Here is a 27,969-nt window from a genome sequence, read left to right on the forward strand (position 1 = left end):
ATAACTAATTAGAAGTGAATGCATATCTGGATATTCTATTTCAAATTTCTTCTTTGAGCTTATTGTTAAATACACATGCAGGGATTCATTTAACAGGAAAGCATTCTGAATGCTCAATTCCACCAAGCTTGCAACTGTATGTTCACAGGTCAAATATATCAGAAGGTATCATTCCACTTTAATTACATGTAGTCAGTGACCTTTTTTGCTCCACAAATGCTTCTATTGTCAGCAACTTGTAATAAAGGAGCTTAATTATTCAACATAATTAAAATAATGGGAAGAAAGTAAAATTTAGAAAACATTCATTTTATGCATACTGTCACAAAACACTGCTCAAAATATTAGCAGAACAAAACCAATCAAGAGTCTTGCAAAGAAGAACAAAATAGTATTTAACTGGACTTCAGAAAGTATCATAGATAGCTCACATGAAGTATTATTTCTTTGTCCATAACAAGTGAGTTTCTTACACTTAAGAAGTTCAAATGAAGATGGAAAGTAACAAGAAACGTTGGTCCCAATACTTTTTTAAGCTTCAGAGAATAACACATTTCCTTGCGATCTATGTTCAAAGATCAACTCAACAGATAAACATGCATGCAAACAAATCTAAAAATTTACTTTAGTAGTTTAGTAATTAGTTGCCACATTTATTACCTGATTAGCTTCCTGATTCTGCTTGTCTAGTTCTTCCAACTCCACTATCAGTGTTTCTCTTTCAGCAATACTTTCACTTAATTCTTGTTCTTTTCTTTGCAAATCTTGTCTTAACTGACTTAATTCTGAATTCTGGCCCTCAGTACTTGCAGAAAGAATCTCCTCATGTTTATGCTGTGCACTTGTCAATTCCTTCTCAAGTCCTTCCTTAAGTGACAAAACAGAAGTAATTTAAACATTAGACTTTTTCTTGCTGAAATTTATAAATTGTTCAGATCCAAAATAGTTTCTTTCTCCCCCCTCAACAATTAAAAGCAAAGCATGCATTTTTATGTTACAATCTGTAAGCCTACATAAATATTATCCCAATTAAAAATTTTTGGTTGTGAAGTATTTGCCTGTACCATTCACACACACTTATTTTCTTATCACGAAGTTTAGGAACACAACTCGCATTTCTGCACAAACAGATATGGTCTGACATGTAAAGTAATAGTCGCCTCCAGGATAAACTATTTTACCTCCAAGAGATACCCTAAACATGTAGAAGGCTGCCTGGCAAGTTTCAATCAAGGACACCTCAACAGTGTCCTCATGGAAAATGCCTTGAAAACTCTTGAATACAAAACACTGAAGGCACAAGTTGAAAAACTCCACCAGACACAAGGAAAACTAAGCCAAATCTCTCATGCCTTGTAAAGAACTAAGTCAGTCTTCCCAATATCTAAAGGTGTGTTCCAGAGAAACTGTATGTTCCACTGCTTAACTTCACCAGTAAAATGGAATGTAGTATATGGAAGAAGAGAGATATTTTACAACTGCTAATATGAAAAAATATGATATGTGCCAAAGTAGAAGTGAAAAATGACAAATTTCACAGAATGTCATATTAATACTTTTTAAATGTACATTACAGTAATGGGACAGGTAGAATTCTACTGGTTTTCTTTAACAGAGTATGCTGTGGAGTTTCAGAAGCAAGGTGTATCATTTCTGTTAGTTCCATTTGTACTTACATAATTAATCTACAATTACAAAGTTATCAAGTACAAGTGTAAGTGTTCCAAAAAATGTATAGTGCCATAGTATAGTATGTGCCAATGTATAGCAACTGATTTTTTCCAATCAGTTACTACTGTTATCAACCTTTTTGTTGGCTTACTTAAGAATTGCTTTACCTGATTTAAATTTGAAAGTCTTGCTATTTCATTTTCTGCTTCTGTAATAGAAAACAAAAACAACCCATAATTTTACTACTTTCCAAACAACAACAAAACCAAATCATTCTCCCACCTTGCTCCAACAGAACTCTGCTATTCCAAAGAGACTAGTTTCACAGTATTTTGAGATTATAAAGCTCAGAGCTTTAAAGATTCAAATACACCAATCACCATATGCTGAGCATCGTTCTTACAACTGAGGCTACATTAGAAGGACTTATGTATTCCAGTGTGTCAGTTATGCATTACTAAAAGATTTTCTAGAGGTATACATCTTAAATAGATAGTATGTCAGCATTTCTGTAAGGAGAAGATACTAGCAACAGACTGCCTTTACACACAAAAAGAATACTTTAAGAATTTACCCAGACAACTTCTATTGAGGCTTTTTACTTAATTTGAAAGAAAAACTTACCAAACAGTTAGCAGACATCATTACCTACCTAATCAGAAATTCCTATGATAATCACACTAGCCCTGATAATGTCTCCTTCTCTGCTTAGCCCTACCTCAATGGGCAATGCTTTCCTAATTCAGCAACTTAAAAATTGTACATATTCTTATACTCAGTTTCAGATTCTTAAAATAAATTCTGAGCATTAAAAGTGAAAACCTGTGAAGATACACTAAAAATAGAGTAAGTAAGTATGGTCGTCATTGTACCTAAGAGTGCTTGCTGTAGTCTGACAACATCTTCTGGTAGTGGTGTCTTTGATTGCAGCTTCTTCTCCTGCTCTTTCATGAGAGCATCTTGCTCTGCAACAGAACTTTGAAGCATACTAAAGTCAGATTTAAGGTTTTCATATTCTTGTGTTATTTGGATTTGTTCTGCCTTCACCAGTTCTTTCTCTTTCAATAGAGCTTTGTTTTCTTCTTTGGCAGAAGACAATTTGTGATTTAACTTTCTTATTTCATCCTCTAGGTCCTTTACAACCTGCAACTCATCTAATTTGCCTCCTTCAAAACTCTGAGCACTTTTTTGTTGCTCATTAATTTTAGAGTTATCCATGGCATCATTGCTCACACCACCTATAAAGCAAAAAAAAAAAAAAAAGCTTATTTGCAAAATTAACCAAAGCCAGCAGTGAAAACCTTTTGCTTAAAAGTCTCTTCTTCCATCTCCTCTCCTGATATCGTCTAAGCCAAAGACATGACCACCATCAACAGAAAGCTTATTTAAATAGAATGAACATTTGAAGCAGTGCTATAAATATATGACTGGTTTGACAAGCAGTTTTTCCAGTAACTACAAATCCCTGGCCCAAAATAATTTTAAAAGGTTAAGCGTTGCAAGGCATACATGTTCATAGTTTCATTAAAATATACTTGATCTCAACCTGTCTTGGTGGGGAGATGACAGAGTCTAACAGCATTTAGAATCCTCCAGTTTTCTACGAATAATTTGTCCAATGCCATCCAATCTAGCCCAGGGTAAAAACTTTGATTAAAATTTAACTGAATTCCAAAGATTTGCCAAATGGTTATTTTAGACAACAATTTGCTACATAACAGTGCATCATTTGCTAAATTATGCATAAAACTTTCCACCTAAAGATCTCGTTTTGTAGGACTGATGTTTTTCCCAAACCACCACACTACCACAACATTCAGGGTTCTGTATAATCATCACAGTGTACTTTCCAGAGTATAAAAAGATGTCATCAAAAATGTACAAAGTTAAATGAAAGCACGCTGCTTATGAATTTATTTCAGTGTAAGCCCTAACACTTCCCTCTGTCCCAGTCTGTATGATGTTGTCAAACAAAACCAAAAAATAATATAAAATACTCTAATTCTTCAAAAGCTGTAATCAGTATTTAGTTTACAGATCACTTCTAATGCAAAATAGAATGGGATTCCTGCCTTTGACTACATTAAAATAATCCTGCTGTACATGCAGCATAGATGTATGCTATATAAATGTAGCACACACAGTAAAAGACAAATTATGTCTTGTGAGCTCTGTGATTTTAAGAAATAAATTTCCCATCAGTACTGTCTTAGAAGAGGTTGTGAATATACCTCCCATCTTTCCAAGAATAAAATTGATCTCTTTCCAAAAGGAGAGTATGCACTCTTCAGAAGTCTGACTTTTAACAGATTTAAGAGGGTTACAGGCAAATCATATGTATTTTTTGCAAAGAAGCCCCTAAAGGAAACTTAACTGAAATTACTATTTTTATAGACTATGAAATATAAGACAATGGAAAACTCCTTGTGAGAACTACTAAGCTTCTAGATTGTAATCTAGTCATATCACAGGCTATGGAGTGGTCCTTGATAGTGCTCTGTGAGCTTTTATCAAGCAACACAACTGGCATGAAGTACTTCATACCAAAATTATTTTTGTACTGAGATCTTGTCCACATCTATATTCAGAGCAAGTTAAAAAAACCCCACAACAGATGTTTAGAATTTAGAGCACAACATTTGATATGTACAGAAAATGACCCTCTAGACTGATATATGTCAGAAGATGAAATGCTATCATTCCAGTTTTCAAGCCAGCTAAAGGTAATATAAGATACCAGGACATACACGTCTTAAAACTGAACTAAAGTTGAAAGTCAGATTCCCAAACATCTTGCATTTGATATCTATTACACTGTTACATATTTGATGCTTTAACACAAATTCACTATACATTAAATAAAGCAAGCATGTGGTAATAAAGACCTTGCTGTAATTGATTCTCAAGTTCTTCAATTCGCTCTTCATATTCGCTCAGCTCTTCTCGGTGTCGACGACTAATCTCTACTAGTTTTTGTCTGTGTGCATCCTGCAGTACTGAAAGTTCATGTTGATGTTCATCTATTTCTTGACATAAATTCTGTTTCAGCTCCTAAAAATATTAGAGAAGGAGAATGATAAAATACAGCACAGAGTCTTAAGAAAAATTACAAAAGAAAGAAAAAGCTTTCCCTAGTAAATGAAAGGACTGATTGAAAGGATTTCTCCCAAGAGAGGTCAATATTCTTGCTGGTTTGGGTTTTTCTAAACATGTTAAGACAATCCTTTAAAAATACATCTGCACAAAACCAAGTATTACACCAATGTAGGGAGATATTAGGACATCTCTCTCATAACTTTTAAGGATGACATCCAAGTCAGTATTTTGTGTCTTCAATGAAAAACCACAAGATGTTTCTGAGAAGAAGAAATTACTTTGTGTCTCTAAAATTCAGTCTCATAAGTCATCAACATCTTCTGAAAGTAGCTTGCCCCTATAAATACTGATGTTCTTTTAAGCTTACATATTGTATTCATCAAACTATATAAATACCCTTTCTATGAATAACTCTTGTCTGTATGGCTGACTGAAATACTGTTGTGCTATTACATGCTCACATGCATTTGAACAGAGAAGACAAGTGCTAGAGTTGTATTTTAACTACATTTAACTACAAGTCTTGTGGCCATATGCAAAACTATCAAAAGTATAAAGTAAGAGTAGTTTGTCAAAGATGTCATCTTACCTTAACAATATTTTGCAGTTTGCATATTTCACTTTGTTCAGCATCATCTGTCCTTTGTGCTTTGGAAGACTGAGAAAAGAAAAGTCACATATCCATGTGAAAACTGTGATAAATATACTTAGTTTCCATGTAAGTGTTTCCTCCATTAATACTCAAAAGTAGAAAACAACAAAGCTAATGTGGAGCAAAATTTAAACCTACAGTAACATGGGTATATTAAAAAAAGGGCACTTTAAAGGAAACATTCTAATTTTCCATCAAAAAACCAATTATTATTACAGGCAAACGTGTAAAAGTTTGGGGTGGGGTGTGTTATTGCATCTAATAAGAATACAGGGCTGCTTAACTGAGTAATTCCACATGGGAAAATTATACCCCTGAAAGAAGGCTATAAATGATGACTGACATCACCAACAGCTTGCAAGATCCCTTGTCTCGGCAGATCATGAACTACAACTGACACACCAAGGACTGAGAGAAGAGTATGTAAAAGCAGTATGCAAGTATCCAGCTAGCACTTTGAATAGTATGATGCTGTCAGTAAATAGTCAATAGTAGAGCCAGGAAGAAATTTATGAAATCCTTTTCCTAACTTGACAAATCATGCATAAAATCATCAAGAAAAAATATTTGGAAGTTAGTCACTGAATATGCCCCTAGTCATATGACAGTAAGGAAATGACTACAAGATCAGCTTTTCCCTCAAATCATGTCACTTCTAGAAACTGTATAGTGCAACTTTCAAAAGACCCACTTCAAAACACTAAATGCAATGAAAACATTAATGTAGAGGAGAGGGGAGCATAAGATAGAGGGGAACCACTCACTAGTGCAATGTGCTTCCAGTGGTCAACTTCAGATTCAAGTGTAGAAACTTTATTGGACAACCTGTTTATTTCTTGTTGTGACCATATTATATCTCCAAAATCCATGTCATCTCCTTCAAAACCTGATGAATGTCTGACCACAGGAACATAGGAAGCTGAAGTAGCATCTGGTGGCAAAACATCAGTTCCTAACTGTGCTGACTGAGTAGCTGTCTGTACTTTCTGCAGCTGTTCCTGTAGAGCATTCTGTCTGGCTTTCAGATGGCTGATTTCCACCTGAACATACAGAATAAAATGCATTATTTGAGTAAGTGAATATCAAAATAGACTCTACTTTCTCTCTTGTGGCCGTACAAAATGTGAACCAATCACACAACTCCCCCCCCAGCACAAAATACTTCACTTTCACTAAAGAAAGGAAAAAAACCCACACTCTCCTAAGGTAGAAAAGCAGTCAACTCATATTTTACAGACTATGCGAAGTTTACAAACATGCAATGATGCACATCCAAAGTTTTAATAGGAAATTTTGGCTTCTTTAAAGATAACTGAATTAGAAATGCAGAGAAGTTAAATGTCCTTTCTCACAGTGATTCCAGAAACAACAAAAATACTGATACGTATCTTAACTATCTGCTGCCAGCTCTGCTTACATTACATGATTCCATGAGATATATGTCTTAGGCTCTCAGTGTCTATATTAATAAACCAAGAAACCTAAACTGCATAACACTTACTCTGGATTAGCACAGAAACTCTAAGAAAGAGATTAAACAGCATAATATAGGTGGTGAGACACTGGAACAGGTTGCCCAGGGAGGTGGTAGAAGCCCCATCCCTGCAAGTTTTTAAGGCTGGACTGGACTGGGCTCTGAGCAGCCTGATCTAGTGTGAGGTGTCCCTGCCTATGGCAGGGGGTTGGAACTAAATGATCCTTGAGGTCCCTTCCAGCCTTGACAATTCTACGATTATTGGGAGTACTTGTTCAAATTATTTCACTCTGTACCTTACCTCTTTCTGTTGAAGCTGCTTTCGATACTCTACAGACAACTGCTTTACTTGAAGCTCCGCTGCTTCATGCTTTTCTTCTAAATCACTACAAACTTTTTTCAGTCTCTCATTCTAGCAAAAATAAGAAATTTATGTTGGTAAATTCCAAATAGCTCTTACAGAATTAGAAAGGTTTAAGTCTGCTGAACAGTAAAGAAATCAATTAAACTGTACAGATTTCTCATGCTATTTCATTAAAATGCACAGTGACAGTAACTCCCAAGTGTTGGCCCACAGTCAGGTACACATCCAAGCTTGTAATTTTCATTTTCATATGGCATGGACTCAGCTCACTTTCAGAAAGAGGTTTGCAGTGACAAGAGATAAATGGCAAGAAGAAAAATTCAGAGCTGAATGACACCTTAGCATGATGCACAGGTGGGATTTAAGAACAGCCACACTGCACAAATTGGAGCTAATATCCACAGAGTCCAGTATTCTGATACTGGCCTGCCGCAGATAGCAAGAGTCTAGAAAAACGACAAGCACAGTTACTTCCCCAGGAATATCTTAACTATCTTTTACTTCTCAGTGCTCTTGAGGGCTGCAGACATACATGAAAGCTGTACATTTACAGCCATAAATTCACAAGACCAAGTCCTCTGTACACAAACTCATCTTCTACAAGGCGACATGGGATTTGTAAGGAGCTTTGGAAGAGCATGAGCATTTGTAGCTGTGTTAAAATGACCATACAGTAGGGCAACACAGGCAGACCTGCATCAAGGAACACAAGCACTTTATACTGAAGATAAAATTTATGAAACTTAGACGATTTTTGCATTTGCAAGCTTTTCAGAGGTAAGTCTATTACTGCAGTCCAAGTCCACGTGACAGGTATGCACTGCTGCAGGATGTGTAATTTAGCAAAAGATGAAAACTTACACCACATACACTCCAATCAACAAATGTGCCCCTGCACTGTGATGGTAGTTTGCCATCAAAAAAGAGCCACATTCTAACACCACTGTCACCCTTGTTTCTAGATTTACCCAGGGACAAGCAACTTCAGTGCCATATTTCACCTTTACAAGAAACAAATGTTATTTATTGCTTTTAATTGCAGTCATGTTCCAAAATTTCTTACTTCAAGTTTTTGTGCTGCATTAATACTTTCTATTTCTCTCAGTCTAGAATTGGACACATGGAGCTCTGTGGCTGCGTCTGAAAAAAAGGGAAAAGTTTCATTTTTATTAAAGGACTTTTAACCAGTTAAGTAGACATCAATTCAGACCACAGTTACATGAATATGAGTATCTTACTTTAGACTGCTTCAATGTTCATTCCTAAGTAAACATAAGAAACTGCTTGTATCAAATCCCTGTTAGAAGCATTTCTCAGACTAGAGTCTTTCTGAACCTGTTAGTCCTCTCTTGTTTAGGCTTTAAGTCAGATCACAAAAGTAACAGAAAAATAAGGATTTAATCTTTAAAACAAAGGAAATTAATTTTTATAAGCTTCATTGTATTACTGAATCTGTGTTTAATTTAGAACTTTGTCTATGACATGACAGCTGTGCATTTTTCACTCATCTCATGTGAAGTTTCAAAACAAGAATTACTTCCACACAATACAAAATGACAAAGTTTTTCTGAAAAAAAATCCAACAAACTCCACAAAATAATCCACACAACACATCAACCCTGCCCCACATAAAGACACAACCCTCCCACCAGACTCGCTTTCATTCACAAAGGTAGCACTATCTACCATACCAGTTTATTTAACACAAAAAGCAGGTAATTCTGTCCCTGGATACTCTTCCTTTAATGATCAACCCTCCTTAAACAGGCTATCTTTACTCCTCCCATGTCCATATTAAAGAATGGAAATACTATTTATTGTTATTAATGAGAAATTATTCTTAGCAACTGTGACAGTCTCTTAAAATTTGACAGAACTGTAATTTTCAAGGAGATACGGTATTTCATCATTTCCTATGTGCTGTTTACAACCGATGCACGCAGCCCAAGTGCTGCAGAGACATCTACTGACTCATGAAAACTGCTAAATTGAAGGTGTTAAAGTCTGTGATTAAAAAACATCTTCAGTTCAGATGGCAAAGCAGTGAATGTAAGGGAAAATATTAAAAATTAGGAAGCATTAGGAAATTAAAAAAATTCATTTTAAGAACTGCTTGAAAAGTGTTTTTTAATCCACATGTTATTTAAAAATCTTAGTGCTTGGATGCCACCCTCAAGGCTAGTAACCCATAAAAACATACTCTGAACCTTTTAGGAAATGTAAGCTGTTCACATCAGTATCTAGCAGTCAAGTAAACCTGGAAGGAAATACTGAACATCAGCACACCCCTCTTCCACAAACTAAATCACAAATGTGTGAATTGGAAGCTCAGTTTATCTTTTCAAAAGGCAAAACAACTACACTAAATGACTATATGGTCAACAGTATAAAATAAGTTTCCAAACTACATTAATATGCATTTTGGAATTTAAAACAATCCTGAACAAGTCTTCCAGAGAAGTGAAAAAAGGTAACTCTGCAGTTATCAGAACAAATTTTCTCTCCTTATTTTTGCAAAGCCCCATCCATACGTACGAGACCAGCAGTATCCACTTGCTAACAGGACTTATACAAGACTTTCACGATACTTCATAATTGTGAAGTTGCAAAGCAGAATTCTTTAACTTCATATTTAAGATGAGCATTCAGAAATCTTTGCTGTTCCATGCAGTTGCTGTTCTTACCACTCTTTCGAGAAAGCTCATTTTACTTGGCTTTTGTTTCAGATTTTAAACATAAATCATCCTAGTTTCTAATCCCCTTAAAACAAGGGCCTTGCTCTACTTGTCTGTAGCAGAATGGTAGAACTCTACTCGTTTCCCTGTGCCCAATTGAAATATAAATAACAAAACCATCAGAAACACTGGACCTTTGCCTGTGTGACACGTCAGACTTAGATCACACCACTGGCAAAAATCCTCAGTACTACTATTACTCCGTGGGTTCATGAAACTATTCTAAAAGCAGCTAATCAAAGGGCATTTTAGATAAACCAAGCAAACAGGACTGTTGTGTTTTTTCACTACTGATGAACACACTTCACTCGATTCAGAACCTTCCTAGAACAGATTTACCTCTGCTATTATAGCCTGGGAATACGTTTGTTTATTCTCCGGATCCTGAAGTCACAAGAAACAACATGCGGCCAGCAGGAGCAGGGAAGTCATTGTGCCCCTGCACTCAGCACTGGTTAGGCCACACCTTGAGTAATGTGTCCAGTATTGGGAGCCTCGGTTTAGGAAAGATGTTGACTTGCTGGAATGTGTCCAGAGAAGAGCAACAAAGCTCGGGAGGGGTTTGGAGCACAAGCCCTATGAGGAGAGGCTGAGGGAGCTGGGGTTGCTTAGCCTGGAGAAGAGGAGGCTCAGGAGAGACCTTATTGCTCTCTACAACTATCTGAAGGGAGGTTGTAGATAGGTATGGGTTGGTCTCCCAGGCAACCAGCACCAGAACAAGAGGACACAGTCTCAAGCTGTGCCAGGGGAGACTTAGGCTGGATGTTAGGAAGAAGTTCTTCACAGAAAGTGTGATTGCCCATTGGAATGGGCTGCCCAGAGAGGTGGTGGAGTCACCATCATTGGAGGTGTTTAATAAGAGACTGGATGAGGCACTTGGTGCCGCGGTTTAGTTGATCAGGTGATGTTGGGTGACAGGTTGGACTTGATGATCTCGAAGGTATTTTCCAACACCATTAATTAAAAAAAACAAACCAAACAACAAAAAACCAAAACCACCACCACCAAACCCATGAAAGCAAAGCCAGTAGTTCTCCCGAAAGGCACCGTGCCGCGGTTTAGCAGGACGGCTCTACGTTTTCGCGGCCGGCTATCACCTACAGGCCGCGCAGGCAGCAGAAGGGGGCTCCCTCACGAAACCAGGCCTATCCCAGCAGGCACGCACTGCACAGGCCAGCAAGCATCCTCCGCCCCTCTTGGCCCCGGCCGACCGGTCCAGCACTTCAACCTCACTTACCGCCCACTTCCTCGGCGCCCTCCAGCAGGATATCCTTAGTGAAGCTGGAGATCTGGCCAGTGAGCGATGACAGGCTGCCTCCCACCTGCCCCAGGGACTGACCGAGCCCCGAGCCCAGCCCACCCAACCACGACGCCATCGCCGCCGCTCAGAGGGCTCCGGGCCTCACTCAGCCCCGCACCGGACGGCCTTCACGGCTGGCAGCTGGCTCCCGCAGGCGAAGGGGCGGTCTCCCCCTCTCTTTTGCCTGTTAGAGGGTCAGGAATCCTGCTGCGGGCTCAGCAAAGCGGTCTCGGCGACCCCTCCGCCACGCACATTCTCCCGGCACGGCCCAGCTCAGCGGCTCCTCCCGGCGCTTCCAGCCCCTGCCACCTCGACGGTCGCCATGACACCAACTCCCGAAACACCATCGACAGCGACCGCTACCGGCTAGAACGTCCCCCTGGCCGCTCCGACGTGTACGCGGCCACGGAGAATGCCGGGATAGCGGTGGAGCCACCGGGGATTGGCAGTGCCGGCCAGCTGATGGCGGCTGCCGGTTCCTGTCGTAAGGGCGGTGTGGCCGACGGAAGCCGAGACAGTGTTCGTGGTAGCTGCCAGGCTACTCTGGAGGATGCGTGGGTTTAAAAGCCTGCGGGCCGTAGTCGAGTTCGAGCCGCTGCCGTCGGGCCCGGTCAGCTGGCGCGGCCGGCGTCTCTCAGCGCGTATGAAAAATTAACGAATCCACCTTAGGCTGTGCAGAAGTGCAGCTGGGCGAGGCCAAAAGCGGCACTGAAGTTGTGGCGGCCAGAAGGGGTAGGTGACGCCAGCCGCGAAGAGGGCAGGGCCGGCGGGTTGGGTACGGTCCGGTTACGCCACGGCCGCGTCAGCCGACTGCAGAGCTGGGCCAGTAGCGCCCTGTGATCAATATGAATCCCGACCCTTGCTACGTAACATACATGCTCAGGTCATGTGTCATTAATAAATTGCAGTAGGCGATAGACACGTTTTGTCTTGGAAGATTTTTTTTTTTAAACAAAATACTCAAGTTCTTGAAAGTTCTTTTTCTGGTTCATTTTATAATGCCACGTCAGGCAAGAAGTCTAGAACAGGGCACAGAAGGCTCCCCTCTCCCCGCCCCCCTGTCAAAACAAACAACAGACAAAACCAGCTCATAAAGGAGGTTGAGTGGCTTTCATGCACTGTCAATAAGGCCCACAGAAATCATCTAGTATAGACTGTATGTAGATTGAGTAAACTAAAAACAGTGCCTTGCATCCCATGTGTATTCTAGTAGCAAACGAGGAAGCAGTGGCTTATTTTTAAAAACAGAAAGCATGCAATTTTAAAAGATACCGCATTACTGTAATCAGCACCAACTTTCTTCCCAACAGGAGTATTTTCTCATACTTTTTAAAAGATCTGATATTCTAAAAAGAGATGACAAAATACCAGTTACAAGCAACAGAAAATCACCCCTCCGCTACTGTATATACACATCTGGTGCAAAGCCCACGGATATCAAACACTATGTTTTCATGTGTGATGATTCTGTGCCCAATCCACATATAAAGGAAAGCACATATGCCATTACTTGGGTGAAGAGAGAAACAGCAGAAGCTATAGCCATATTTATTTTAAAAAGTGGTATCAAATACAGCCATATATATTTGTGCCTCTTTGGAGAGCATTTTCATAATATCAAACAGCAGTGCAATTTTCCAGTGAAAACAATGACAGAACATCCCAACTCTCTCCTTTAAAAACAACAACAAAAACAAACACAAAAAACCCACAAAACCAACCCACAGAAATAAACCAAACCAACTTTTCAGTGTTATATGCTTTATATATACAAAATAGAGACAAAAACTGTATAGTAATTCAGAACCAAAAGCATGATACTGAATGCAGAGTCTCAGGATGAAAAAAAAAAAAATCTATTACTGAACATTAGTTCTAAAATGCACAACTATTAGGCGAGAGATGAAAAAAATTCCCTTACAAAATCCTAATTCTACACTCTATTGTACACATTAGGCTTCATGTAGCAAAAAATAAAGTTTTGTCAGCAAAAAATAAGATTTCATCAGCAGTTTCATGCTTTAAAGGCAAGGTTTTTCTCCTCTTTTTGCTCAGTGGCATTTAAATACTACATCACTCCGTTCTGTTCAAACCCTTGTACAGATTTCCCCTCCTCAATTCACACAGTGGTTATACATCAGGGCGGGGGGGGGGGGGGGAGCATGTTTCAAAAAAAGCAACAGCACAAACAAGATCTCCAAAAAAACCAACCAACCAACCAACACATCACCTCAGTGTACTAACAATTACCTGCTTTTCTTAAAAAAGTAAGAACACTATTTGACAAAAAACAGTTGAAACATCACCTGTATTTTAACATTCTGAAGAACCATAATTGGGGAAGGAGAGGACTATGGCAGGTAAAATACTAAAACGTTCCCTCCATGTCTGAAATGCAAATAAGGACTAGACACTAGACTCTAAATTAGTAAATGCCTTAAGACACCAGTTCAGCCATGTTGAGAAGGGTTTATCACTGAAAGAATGCACACCATAAAAATGAGATCAGCTTTTTATTGACAGCTTCTTGGCAGGTCCGCACATTCTCAACTTCAGGCCTGGGTTATAAAAATATGTATTGTCAGCAATTAGTATTAGTCTTTTCCTTTGGTGCAATTAACACATGTAGCTTAAACTGCTACCTCTTAGCTGCCTGACTAGGCAGATATGCTTACTTCATTCCTTTGACATTCCTTTGAAAATTGAATTAGTATTGGTAGAGTGACAGTGTCTCTACATAGAAAGGAATATGGCTAGCCCTGTAATGATGACACAGATGTGCTTTTCAGGCACTGTTACTTTATGCTCCTTATATACTAAAACACTTGGGTGATGAACTTGCAGCGACATGAAAATTCAAATGCAAAACTCCATGCTTTTGTAATTATAAAAATACATAATTGCCATGGATCACAATTTTTTCCCCCAAATCTAGGGCTGCTATATTATATAGCTATAGAAATAACACATTTTTATTATATTCTTGTAAGAGAGGATAAAAGGTCCAAGCTCCATATACTGGTATCAACAGCCTATACCTGTTTATAGAAATGAGTCTTATTTCAGGATCCATTTATGGCACAACAAAAGAAGGTAAATTAAAGCTGTGGATGATTTACCAACATGTACAGAAATAATTCAGTGCTTTAGAGATTCCTGTTTTCAGTTTCATATAAATTTTGAACTGAAAGCTGAAATACATATACTTAAAAATATAGCATTTCAAAATGGTATATGCACACATGGCCTTTTAAAGCCATTGATAAGCTGTATTAAATTGAGACATTAGAAATTAATTGCAATGTGCACAACAAGATTACTTTAAAAAGAAAATTTAAAATCACTTTTTAAAAAGCAGTGCTATCATGTCAAAATCCATAGTCTCACACATACCAGTGGTTCTGGTGACATTAGTGGAAATTCAGCACAATGACTGAGAAAACAGAATTTAGCCCAATTATGTATAATACCATAATATTCTATACTATCAAGAAACCACTGCTGTAAACAAATCCTTACTGAGAGGTAAGAGCCCTTTCATGTACAGTACTACTTGATGCTGAATGTATATTTCCATCTAGCTACCACTCATTTCATACTAATTAGTTAAATTTAACTACTGTGCAATGACATAACTACAAGTATTTTTATAAAGAAATTTGGGGTTATTGTCAAAAGATTCTTAGAATGCCTGTGCCAACTGTTAATTCATTAAGTGGATTACATACTCTATGACATACTTACACATAGTTTATATGTAAACAGAATTTGTATTTCAAGCACCATTTAGGAAAACGAAACATCTCAACTGTTGCATGGAAGTTGAAAGTCAGGTTTGGTCACCCTGCTACACACACATTCTGTACATCAAAACAAATGTCTTACAACCAATAGCATAAGCTATCTCACATACTTTGCTCCCCGATTTTTCTCAGGATCAGAAACAGCATGGTAAAAAACTGTAAGGTGCATGAATAAAGGCCATTCCTGAAAAAGCTGCAACATTCTGACAGACACTCATAAAAAGCATTTCAGAAAGAACACCCACACAGACAAATACTCATTCCTAAAAAAGCTACTTGCACAAGGGTCATTTCAGATTGCAGGAATGCACCTTATGTGTGTGGCACTGACTTTATGGCACCTAAAATCCCCTTCCTCCTTTCTCTTAGAGTCAGTTGCAGCTCTTTCATACTGAAAGGCCAGAATGAAAGATTGAGCTTGAAGGAAAAAAATACTCCAGAAGAAGTGGAAGAGAAAACCGTTTTAACCCAAATGATTTGGACTACCTTTTATAATAAAGACAGTTGTGTAACTAAGAGCATAAGAAAACAAAAATTAAAAACCAAAAACTCCCAAAAACTAACAAACAAGCAACAAAACAAAGTAAAGTTATTTGCCAACAGAGAATAGACCAGTGAAACAATTCTACTTTAACACAGATCTGAAAATTTTACTGTCGGAACCAAAAGTAAACCCAGAAAAATCTTAGAAGGCCATAACTCAATAAAAGGTTCAGGAGCAACTTCATGATCAACAACACACTGAAGATTTTTCTGTTGAATTGCCAATTAAAGATTTTTGGGTGTTTCTCGTGGAGAATGAGTCATTTTAGAAGTGGACAGCAAGATGGAGAAGTTGACCTTAAGTCATTCAGAACAGACAATCACCAAAAAAAATAATAATAATAATCTCAGATAGAATTCAATTCTGATTTTTTCCCATTTTAAGTGATTTCTTATGAAGAGCTTAGTCATTTATGAGCACAAGTTATTACTTGTGTCTATTTTTTCCAGGAGTACTGAAGAAAAATCAGCTGGGTTTTGGCATCTTATCTGTTTTCCACAGAATTCTTCAATAACAATTTAAACTTGCTTTTTAAATGCAAGTTACAGCTGCTACACTTGTCTAACTTTGTTTGAGTGAGAAGTTTCAGTAATTTGAATACAGCTACTCTTGTGAAGAGGTGTGCTGTGGTAGGAGTGCTACAGTTTTCTAGATTAGTGCAATCTTTTTTGCATTTGCAGATTCCCTCTAATCTCTGACCTCCAGCCCTGCTTCCATAACTGAAATGAACCCTGCTTGTGCAACATCCATACAGTAAAATGTTAATGGAGATTTAGTGTATTGACAATAATAGGGGGAAAAAAAGAAGTGATGTCATTTCTCCTCTTCTGTATTCAAGTGGTTTCTAACAGATTCCAGAGACATATTCATGGCTGCTTGAAGCATGTCTTCTTCACTCATATCACCTCCTAAAGAGAATAAATGCATATTCATTGTGACAAGTATTTTCATTATTCCTTTTGTTCATGCCTATCTGTCTACATCCCACCCTCAAAACTAGTTTTGGCCTTCTTTTTATAAACAGTTTTGCACGAGATATCCATCCACAACAGTCAGTTTGCAACAAGAAATACACATTAATTTTGAATCATTGATACCTAATACTACTAAAGCATATATACTTATGTTCTACTGAAAACTGGTTCCACTAATTTTGTCAGATATTACTCTAAGTTTATTACATTGTCACACAACTTAAAAAGTCATTTAGTAAACAAATTCTCAGCACAAATAAAGATTACAATTTGTAATGTTCAAGCCAAAAAAAACAGAGCAAAGCCAGAACTCAAATGGCCTAATTATAATGCTCTTCACTGTCAGAGTAATGGTTGTGATAGGCTGAACTCCTGGAGTAACCAAGTAGGCAGACAAGGAAAGTTAGGAAACAGTGCACAGGAAGGGTGGAAAAGACGTTACAGTGTTTGACATCAGTTTAACAAGCAATACCTGAATCAGCTTCTGGAATGCTCGAGCTTGGTGCTGGCTTATCATGTACCTTACCAGTCCGATCCTGCTGCTGTAGCTGTTGTTGCTGCCTGAAAGTGTTACAAATTTAAGAAAGTAAGACTAACATCAGTACAGAACTGTTTCAAGTCTGTTTAAAGAGTAGAAGCTATTTGATACAGTTAACACTCCTCCACCTAAAATCTCTTCAATCATTTCACTCTAACCTTCAGACATCTATCTTCCCAACATTGTATTCCAAGCCACATAACTATTTCCCCAGAATTTGCATGTTCAGCATTCTTATCCTCTCATGCAAAGTCTAACTCTTTTCATCAACAGCATTTCTCCCTGATGGTTTATTTCCTCCACCACTAGGACACAGATAAACAGAAAAGCTACAATACCCCAACTGTGTATTAAAAAGGTATTCCATGTAAATGATCATCAAGGAAGCTTGCATGTGATGCACATTAGAGGCATCATTACCAGAAGCAAAGCCTTAGAGAGCAAATATTTCACTTCAGGAAGACAATTATAGCTGTTTACAGGATTTAAATTGAAGATACTTCTAGAACACAATTGTTTCTTTCTCTACATGACTGATGTTGCACTAACAAATCCCCACTTATTTACAGGTTTCTCTTCTTTGCAGGAACCACCTGAGAATAGCAGAGATTGGGTACTGTTAGGAAAACAGATTAAGAGTGTAAAGCTGGACCTCAGAAATCCATTTGCAGCCCAAAAGCACTGAAAATTACACATGTACTTCTGCATGTGGTTTCCTGTCAACTACTTTACTTTTCAAAATATGCTTGTCTTCTCCTTCGCAGTTCTTCTGAAGAAAGGGAGTCAGTCTGACTGCTGTGGGGCAACTGAGGAACATTCTGTCGTCCTGAGTCTGGGAAGTCACTTCCACGACTACCTAAAACCAGAACATGCCATATCCTACTAATTACAGTAACATGTAGTTAGTAAATGAAATACAGCTTAAAACAATGTCATCTAACTTGAAAGGAAGAAACAGCACCTAGTTAACTTTACTTGATACTACCTCTCCTCCTCACCTTAGGACTGTTTCCCTTCCCTCCTGCCACCCTTTGACAATTTAGACTTGCTTCTTACTGAACAACGCAAATATTGAAGTTAAGACTTTTCAAAAAGCAGAATGGAGGTGGTTACAGGAAATTATGGATAATCCTTCCATGCTTCAGAGCCCACCATTTCTGAGAGCCTGATGCGTGACTGAAAGAGATTTCAGTATGCACTTAACGCCCAAAGCAACATGAACACCACAAGAGAAATTTAGATGAGCACTGCACCTTGCATGCTGAGCTGAATGGCTCTGCGAAGATCAGCTTCTTCGTCTTCCATATCAATTTCCTGCCTACTTAGAGCTAGTGCTTTCTGAAAATTCTCTTCATCTTCATCTAACATGCCTGTTCCATCAAAAGGATGGTTCACTTCTATTGCTTGGTCCACATCACTTCTGGGTAGTCTGTGAATAGATTAATTTATAGCAGAATTCCAACAGAAATTTTATTAACTGCTACTGTGAGATTTAAAGGATTTAAGTGTATTTTCTAAACTTTTTATCACTTGCAGCTGTAAACATGAAAATACAGGAACTCTTATTTATGTGCATGGAAAGATTGAATTCTTTTGAAGGTAGCTTTTTTCCCCACTTAAAAGCACAGCATATTTGTACTCATCAATTTGCTTTTATGGTATGCAACAGCAGCAAGTGTCTTGCACTCAAGGTACCTCTAATTCTAAAAGAGGGTCGTTTCCATGTAAGCATTAATCATGGAACCCAGTCATACTGAATATTATTCAAATGAACTCTCTGTTTACCTTACCTCTGATCTCTTGACTGTGCTGCCTCTTCTCCAATTAGTTTTGGTCGCTGCATCTGCTGTACCCGAATCATCTGCAGTAGCTGATCCGCCTCACATTCTGGCAGGTCACCTTTTACTACAAATATGGAATAACCTGAGAAAAACAGATTGTAAGTCTACAGCATTAAGGTGCATCCATAAACACTCCAAAACGCACGCCATATGAAAGACAATGCTGTGCAGTTTACTACAATGTGAGGCTCTACCTTTCATTATAAGGACTTGGGGTTATTTCAGTATTTCAAATCATAAAACTAAGGGTAGTTAACTGAATACACAGGTTCTAATAAATAATGATTATTACCTACTTTTAATTAATGACATTTAACATCTGCAAGTTACTATTACCTTCCTGTTGTAATTGAGCCAAGAAAAGTGCAAGATATGTATCTGATATTAGTTCTGGACCCATCAAGAGAGAGTTCAAGTTAAACCACTGTAATTAAGAAAAAAAAAAAAAAAAAGGTTTGAGAGAACAAATTAGCATAGTGATTACTTGGTAATCCATTTCTGTACATTGTGGTACTTTCCTATGATGGAATATCCAAATAAATTGAGTGAAATAAATTCTCCAATTAGGAGTCCACTGAAAAGCAACGTCTATACTGCTACAGGTTACCCTTTAAATACTCTTCAGCTAAGAGGTCTGAAGTAGGGAAATTCCTGCATACTCTCTCCCATTACTGAACCCTGGTAGCACGCAGATTAAAACAAATAAAGCAAAATACAGAAGAATTATTTCAGACATCATCGCAAAACTCTGCTCAATCCTACTTTTAAGTCCATACACAGACTAATGAAGGAAGAAATTCCACTTTCATTAAAACATTCTGCCCTTTGTTTACTTGAGGCAATTTTAAAGTAACTCAAATTTAATAGGCTGATAATACAGCTTAATATTACAACACTTGAGACAAATATCCACAGAATTTCTAGTTCCCTGAAAACATCTAGTCATTTATAATAATTCTTCTAAAGAAAAAAAACCACAAGTGTCAACATGGATGACAGAATATTCTACCTTTAAAAGCCCAAATATATTGGAATCAGTCTGGAAAGCCTTTTTATACCATACTTGTTCAATATCCAATTTTAACCAGGAAGCACCATTTCAGATAGTAAAAATTCTATCTCCATTCTCACAAAAACGACTACCCATTTATCAAAATCAATATCCCTTTCATCTACCCAAACTTCCATATAGGCAGTCATAGACTTGCAGTCAGGGCTATGCTGTAATTCACCTGGAATAAAGGTAAGTGACTACCATTTTGTCAGTCCCTAAATTTGTCAAAGACACCCTTTGCTACTAGGAAAGGGTAAGACCACCAATGGTGCAGGAGTCTAAACAAATACAATGGACAGATTAGAGACAAACTTTTAAAAGGGAATATGGAAAAGGAAGGTTTAGTGGACTAAATTTGCTTTAACTGTAATACAAGAGAAGCAGGTCAAATCTAAACCAATCCATGTTGTCTACCTTTTCTCATTACTCTCTAGATAGCAGACACCTAAATATTTATGGTAGTTTTAGACTATTCCTTTAAAGATTTTTCCCAGATCTTGAACAGAAAGTAGTAAAACTTAAATAAATCACTATTGGGTGTAAAAAGGAAAATAATGATAGTTCTAAACAATCCCAGTGGAAGACATAAAGGACTTCAGTTGTACCAAAATAACCTCTTCTTGCTTGCTTGGGGTGGGAGATACTAACTGGCTTCTGCTTCACCTTGGCTACATTGTTTTGGCGAAGTTCTAACTTCTCTGCTCTATCTCTTGTCCCTTTTATGTACAGGGGGGGTAACAGAGGGAGAAGCTGTTAGCTTCCCCTGGTCTTTGTGCTGTTTATTAATTGTAAATTACTGTATATTTTCTACATATTCATGGCATTTCATTGTAGATTGTAGTTTTGCTTGTAAATACAGAATTCATTTGCTTCCAACTGAGCTGGTCTGGAAAATCTCATGTTGGGGGAGAATTTACAACCCACCACAATATCATCTTCATGTGGTTACAAGCCACATGTAGAAGCAAAACACACCCTCCCTCCAACTTTGAACAGTGTGGGCTAGAATGCTATTTCACAGAATTCCCCCCAACATGGTTGTATACACACAAATATACACGTATGTAACTCCCCTAGACTTTTAAGGGACTATTCAGTCTTTTAGATATCAAATATACAAAAGCTGCCTTGTAAATATTAGCCATACCTTTAAACTACAGCAGTTTAGTTCATTTACTCACAGGAGAAAATTAATTTTGTTGTGGGTTCTGTGATGGTTGATGCTTGTAGGAAGTTTTTTTGTAAGTTCTGTTTGTTGGTTTGGGTTTTTTTTGGAAGAGAAAGGGGTGTTTGGTGTGGATTTTTTTAAATTTGTTTGCTTGGTTTTTGGGTTTTTTTTTGTTTTTTTTTTTTTTTTTTATTTTTTTTATTAACTGGATGACACCACAGACACTACTTACAAAAATGAACCAAGTGGGTCAAAAGACTCCTGTCCACTGTCAGAAAAAATAAAAGCTTGATTTGTGAAAGTTCTGTATGACCAAAAAATAAAAGCACCCTGAAAAAACAACCAAACTGGTTTATATTGCAAGATCCAGAATGAGGATTTGCTACTGAAATAAAAGGCTACATGTGTGTTAAAAAAGACACAGACGTGACTTGAACTATTACAGATGTGCCATATACTTGTATGGCCATCCCTCACCTTCAACAGGTAGTTCCTGCTTAAAATACCACTGTTGCAGAAACTTTACTAAAATAGTGCAACATTGTTATTCTACTTTCCCCACCCTTATTCCAACAGCTACTCGTCACCACAAATATTAATGCATTGAAATTTGAACTTTCTTGTACCTGCTGTCCGTTTAAACAAGCAAAATTATTTTTACAAGGTAAATAAGGTATTGCACCAAAATCAATCTGCATTCTATAGAGATCCTAATAGTTGGTTAGGACTTCCCCCTTCCTCTCCCCACACAATTTTTCAAGCAGGAAAAAAAAAACAAACCAACAACAACAAAGGAGCTTAAGACATCACACAGACACTACCAGCGCTGCAGCTCCCTACAGGACAGGTTCACTGCTCCTAGAGTCTTTTCCCATGCAAGTATTAATAAACAGCTGCCAGGCATTCTTGTGATTTAACAAACATTTACTCTTTGATTATTGGGCTTTGTGGTTTTTTTTTTTTTGGTAAAACAGAACACTATTGATACAAACTGCAACAAAAGTTTGCAGGAGGCAACCACTTTTCCACCCCAATTCTGAAGTCAATTTTTAAATTAAAAAGTAAAAGGCAATGTCACCTGTTTTCCTAACTTTCGAACTGTAAACCAGTGTTCCTTATAATTACAAATAAATGACTTTTCATTTCTGTAAAAAAAACAAAAGAAAAACAAAAGGTATAGATAAAATTAAATACTCTACTATTGGAGTGCATATTAACATTTAAGTTCTTTAATACCACTAACTCAACTTACATAATACAATTCCAGTAATACAACAGAGTACTTGTTCTGCTTTTATAACATTTAGGAAGTTGTCAACATTACTGAGATCTCCATATACCTGTGGTGTCACAGATACTGAAATATCATGAAGGCACAGAGGACAGATGCTCATATATACCCCCAAAATGAAAAAAAATTAAAGACAGAGGAGATGAAAGCATCATAATGCAACAGAGCTTGAAACAGCATTTTCATATCACCAATTAAGAGTATTTTTTCCAGTAAAATGAAAGCAGTGTGCTAAAGAAAATAAATGTCTTACACAGGGTCGATTCCAAGCCTCTGATACTCGGGGCTGTTGAAGAGGATTAGTTCTAAACCCCAAACTTTCAAGGCATTGCTTATAACCTGTCAAAAAACAGCACTTTTCATAAGTCAAATCTAAATTTAAACAATGAACTATTAGCTGCTGTCAACACTCTTACTGTTTTTATAAACCTTAGGTTTCGAAACATAGCTAGGAAACCTAAGATTCACATTATTCAAAACACAGCTGTCATGACTCCACAAGCCAGCTTAACACTCATACCATATCTAATAGAAAGTAACAAACCCAGTATTTTAACTGAGATGTGTTAATAAGCTTGCTCCACTAGACAAAGCTGTAACTTCACCTCCCACAAACATTTCGTAAGTTGTCATCTCTCTGCTCTCAATGTACCACTCTGCATTCCCTCCCTGCAATACAATGCCTGCCTTCCCTACAGTGATGATTGGAAAATCTTGCACCACTCAATTGTCACAGGGTCAGGTACATTAGCACAAATTCTTTTACAATGACTCTTTAAAGCTATCTCAAATAACACTGCAAGAAATATACCATATACCTTTCAGCAAGCCAACCACGTAGCAAGTGAGCACAACAATGACAGGACAAAAAGAGGCAGAAAATGAGGAAGCACAATCAAGAATACAAGAAAGGCAAAACAGTGTTTCACCAAAGACAGCCCTGTACTGCCATAAGGAAAAGAGGCTCTTGAGGGATTCTGGGACACTGACAAGCACCTATGAAAGCTTGGGAGACAACCCAAGGTGCAAAGCATTGCCTTCAGCTCTAGACATAAGCCTTGGTTTGGCATTCAATACTTTTTTTTTTCCCATTTCGTTTTAAATATTTACTATAAGTTACTTTTTCATTATGATCCTGTGACAATAAAACCCAACCCACACCACACCACGACCCACACAAAACAAAAATCCTACCTCAAACCCAAAACCCTACAAAACAAAACCCCCAAAAATCAAGCAACAAAAAAAAAACCAACACCAAGAAACAATACCCAAAACTCAAACAAAAAAAAAACCTAATGAAAAAAACCCCAAACACCAAAATCTCACAGCTCTCCAGTGTTCACACAGTGTGTTGGAAAAATCAGAATGCAGAGAGTGAAGGGTTTTTTTTCCATTCTGCAGGTTGCTGTGGTAAGCTGTAATCACTACCAAGGGCTTTACAGTCTATAATTTCAGAAAACAAGCTCAAGTCTCCTATTCCACCTGTAGCCTGCAACAGCCAAGATCTGCACTCAAAGTGCCCTTATGAAGCAAACTGGCAATCAGGCTTATTGCCAATAGGTGTTATACCACAAGTCAGGAGTCCATGCTCCCACTATATGTTTCAGGGCCCATAAAGGGAAGTACTGCAAGTCACTGCTCTTAAATGAAAAAGACTGTGAAGATTTAAAAGTCCAGCATTTAATTCTATTAAGCCTAAAAACTGGAAACTAGATGAAAAAGCACAATGCTATTTAAATTATGAGAACACACATATTGCATAAGTTAAACATTTTGTCAATATAAAGCTGGGCTTACTTGAATGGAGAAGAATCCACTGTCATCCATATTTACTGAAGGCTGCTGCTCATTGTGAGGTTGGAAGGGAGAAAAGGGAAAACAGTGTAAGCGTAAAAGGTCAGACTTAATTCAGCTTTGAAAATAAATATAACTGTACATACTTAAAGCATCCACTTGGCAAGTCATAGTCTGCAAGGCTAATTTCAATGCCCATATCAGCTTTTTAATTAAAAACTCAAACATTTAAATTGGAAGTGATTGGTGCTTAAAGGGCAGGGAGGCATGGAAATCTCTGTTCCTAATTCTGCCATTGTCTTACAAAGACAGAAGGCAAATTGCTGATGCTCCTCCTCACCATGCCTGCCCTTCCCACCTCTAAGATGATGCAGCTTTTTGTGGAATAATTGTAAAGCTGTACTAGTAATATTTGACAATGCCAAATTTAAGATGCACACATTAAAAGGCCTATAAATTTAATAAGTTCTAGCACTGGGAAATTCATCTTCTCTAGCCATGCAAGAAGAGCAGGTATGTGCTACACAATAGCAAGTATCAAGCAAATACCAAACCACCTCAAATAAGATGATTTTACCTGTAAAAATGTTCTATATTCTTCACTAGACACGCCTCCCTCTGCCATTCTCATTCTTTCTTCCTCATCCAACTGCTGTGCAATAGAAGATAACTCAACAGGACTAAAATACTCCCCTTGGAGCAAATTATTCAGACAGTGCTGAGCACACAGTGAGCCTTCTTGCTAACATCAGAAGAGAAAAAAATACCAAAGACAATGAAAAATCATGTTAGTGTTTTACTCTGTAAAAATTACTCCACCACTTCATTCTGGCAAATTTCCTGCCTTCCACACTCACCCAGAACACCGTAAATTCTTCAGAGGTAACACACTGCAAGCTATAGAACCCTCTCATCAATTTGATGGTGACAACACCCCACCCCCGCCCCATACAACATTTTACTTCCTTAAAGGAAATAAATGTCATGTAAAAATGTTGGGTTTGAAAAAGCTGTAGAAGTTGCCAGTGGCCTGACCAAATTAAAGAAGGACTCTGCAACCATCAGGACAACCCATTCTTTCCTCTACCAAAGCACTACCATGTCCTCCCCTCAATAAGAAACTCAAGACTAAACGGTAGCAGCCCTCCCTGTAGGGGGGAGGGACTACATCCCTGCTGCTGGTCATATGATAAAACTAGAGCAGAAAAACCTGCTCAGGCATCACAGGTTTCTCCACCAGAACTGAACTAAACTGATTTCAAAACAAAGAGATATTAAAGTGTCTTTGAAAATGAGTTGTATTACAAGCTGAAGTCTTAAATTCACTAAGAGGACATTTCTCTATTTGTACAGTTTTATCTTAAAGTAATAAATGTCTTCATATGCAAAATTAACATATGCTAAGTGCAAAATGCAGAAAACTGAACCTACAGTTCTCCCCACTGAAAATACTGCACCTTCCCACAATCCCAAGTCTCTTTACTTAAATCTATCCTAATACAAACTCCTTTCAGTGTTTTTAACCACTTGCATCTTATCAAAGAAAGGACCAGCTTCTAGCATACCACCTCCTTAAGCCATAGTTCCTGAAATTGTCATTGTCCTGTTAAAAATGCCATATTGTTAGGTCTTTGTTATATGAAACTTCCTTTATTGTGTTTCTAATGCCTTTTTATGGAAACATTTGAGGTGTGCAGATTCAAGTGAGGGGTGTGCATATCTATGTGGCACTTTTGGCAGGAACTGAGACAGTGAATTTGGGGGGGGGTGGGGAGAAGAACAAACTTTATTGAAAAGCACAAGAGGTTCAGTTAAAACTTCCACTAAACAACTTTAAATAAAAAACAGGCATTAGGGTGTAACTTTGTAACTGACTCAAGAACAGTTGTTTCACACGTGATACACCCAATACTGTACCTTGCCTTCCCCAAAGCCTGTAGCAACCACAAATTACAACAAACTTATAATTTCGAATGTATCATGCTCTGTCACATGTGTATCAGGAGCATTTTGCAATTAAGCTAGAATGCAACTTACTTGTAAAAAAAAATAAATATTCTCATTTCATTGTGTGATAGGCTAGGCAAGAAAAGTACACTTATTTTCAACACATTTTAAAATGTAGACTGAAACTCAAGGTCACTGTAGCAGCAGCATCATGGCTGAAATACAACACTCATTCTTTTGAGCAGCAGCTGTATAATACCACAATGCTTGCCAAGTTTTGCAAGCCAAACCCGGTTTGTAAGAATACTCTTCAGTTTCTATGGATTTCAGAATAGTTGGTGTTTCCCCCCCCCTAAATAAAAGCTATACAGATATCTTGCTTTAGTTTCAAAGTAAACCAACCATTACGCATGAGAAAAGCATGTAAAAATCTAAGTGTTAACACAACACAGGTGCAAAGCCATTGGCAAAGTACATGAAAAACAACAACTACGTTTTAGTAGCATTAAAGCACAAACAAATCATATTTGGGAACCTGGATAAATCACATTTCACATAAACAATTGTCCTCCAAAACAGCAATACTGTTCAGCATGAAGAAGCACAGCACATCAATTAGGATTTCCTTAACAGCTCTGCTTTTCCCTGCTCCTTACACAACTCCAACCAAGCCAGGCTAGATGCAGGAATACATCTTCATGCTCATCTCTAAGCCATGAGAACTCTCTCAAGAAGCGTAAGCAACCGTAGTCTGTACTTTCTCGTACCTGAGATCTATTTCTGAATAGCCAAAAGAAGCAGTTACCGTGTGAGAAAAGACTGGAGCTCAGACCCTCCCCTCCCAGATCTCCAGTAACAGCATCTTGTCGGCCCACAGAGCCAGCAAGCCTAGCAGAGCGGGCCCCGGCTCTCCCCTGAGAAAGAGGAAACCGAGTCGCTACTCCATACTGCCCCTGTAAGGATGTCGAGAAGAGGCAGCGCGGCTCAGCCGGACAGGGCAGGGCAGGAACCATGTACAGCCCGTGGAACCCGGGGTCTGACTCAGGACGCACACAGGAACGGAAGACCCAGCCGCCGCCCCAAACAGCGCCCTCAAAGAAAGCACTCCTGACTCACAGCCAACCGACGGCAAAACTCACACTACGCTGACCGGCAAACCCCCGCAAAAAGCAAAACCCAACCGCTCACTCACCCGCTCATGAAAGATCGACTCCATGTTTATTGTCAATGGCCAGCAACCTCCGCCTCACGTGACTCCACCAGCCAATCAAACCTTCCCTTGCTCGACGATCCACCGCAGCAAATCCGAACGCGCCGTCTGCGAGCCTACGCCGTCGATGGGAAGCTCGCGGGACGCCTGGCAGATGTGACAGCGCCCTCTGCTGCTAAGGAGGCTGCCAGGATAAACTGCCACCAGGTGCTGGTATGCCCAGGAGAAGGCAGGGGGAAGCCAAGCCGGTAGGAGCGCAAGCAGACACGTATTACCGGTTCTTCTCATGATTTCCTAACACCCTGATCTCCCTGCTCCCTCCCCACGTCACCGTGCTTCGCAAATACCCAGTAGCACAGTTGCCTTCTCGTTCTTACCCACCGCCAACCATTCCACCCTCCCACGCTCACAGTCGGTTGGAGTTGCAGCGCCTGACTGCTGCCGCTGCAGACAGGTCGGTATACAAAGGAACTCTGGAGAGAAGCTTGCTCGGACTCTGGGCCTATGTTC

The 27,969-nt window shown here is 38.5% G+C and overlaps 2 protein-coding genes across 2 annotated transcripts in view; both read right to left on the reverse strand.

Moving 5' to 3' along the window:
• The window catches only part of TRIP11 (thyroid hormone receptor interactor 11), a 33,145-nt gene extending 21,118 nt beyond the window's left edge, over window positions 1-12,027 (reverse strand). The window contains exons 1-9 of the mRNA XM_068148790.1: window positions 11,230-12,027; window positions 8,321-8,397; window positions 7,195-7,305; window positions 6,184-6,459; window positions 5,357-5,425; window positions 4,557-4,722; window positions 2,544-2,909; window positions 1,839-1,879; window positions 661-867 (exon numbers count right to left, since the gene is read on the reverse strand). Coding sequence (XP_068004891.1) covers window positions 661-867; window positions 1,839-1,879; window positions 2,544-2,909; window positions 4,557-4,722; window positions 5,357-5,425; window positions 6,184-6,459; window positions 7,195-7,305; window positions 8,321-8,397; window positions 11,230-11,368 — 1,452 coding nt within the window. The 5' untranslated portion in view covers window positions 11,369-12,027. The remainder of the gene's footprint in view (window positions 1-660; window positions 868-1,838; window positions 1,880-2,543; window positions 2,910-4,556; window positions 4,723-5,356; window positions 5,426-6,183; window positions 6,460-7,194; window positions 7,306-8,320; window positions 8,398-11,229) is intronic.
• A 775-nt stretch (window positions 12,028-12,802) lies between these two features.
• On the reverse strand, window positions 12,803-27,947 carry ATXN3 (ataxin 3). The gene is made up of 11 exons (XM_068148796.1): window positions 27,442-27,947; window positions 24,880-25,044; window positions 24,306-24,350; window positions 22,759-22,844; window positions 22,293-22,359; window positions 19,329-19,416; window positions 18,942-19,074; window positions 18,405-18,580; window positions 17,884-18,007; window positions 17,086-17,174; window positions 12,803-16,547 (listed from the first exon to the last, which is right to left on the reverse strand). The coding sequence occupies exons 1-11, from the start codon at window positions 27,463-27,465 to the stop codon at window positions 16,453-16,455; spliced, it is 1,092 nt and encodes a 363-aa protein (XP_068004897.1). The 5' UTR covers window positions 27,466-27,947; the 3' UTR covers window positions 12,803-16,452.
• Window positions 27,948-27,969: the final 22 nt, after the last annotated feature.

The sequence above is a fragment of the Melanerpes formicivorus genome, unplaced genomic scaffold (assembly GCF_026170545.1).
Source record: "Melanerpes formicivorus ecotype bairdi unplaced genomic scaffold, bMelFor1.0.p_v2 SCAF_17, whole genome shotgun sequence".
Classification (NCBI taxonomy): Eukaryota; Metazoa; Chordata; class Aves; order Piciformes; family Picidae; genus Melanerpes; species Melanerpes formicivorus.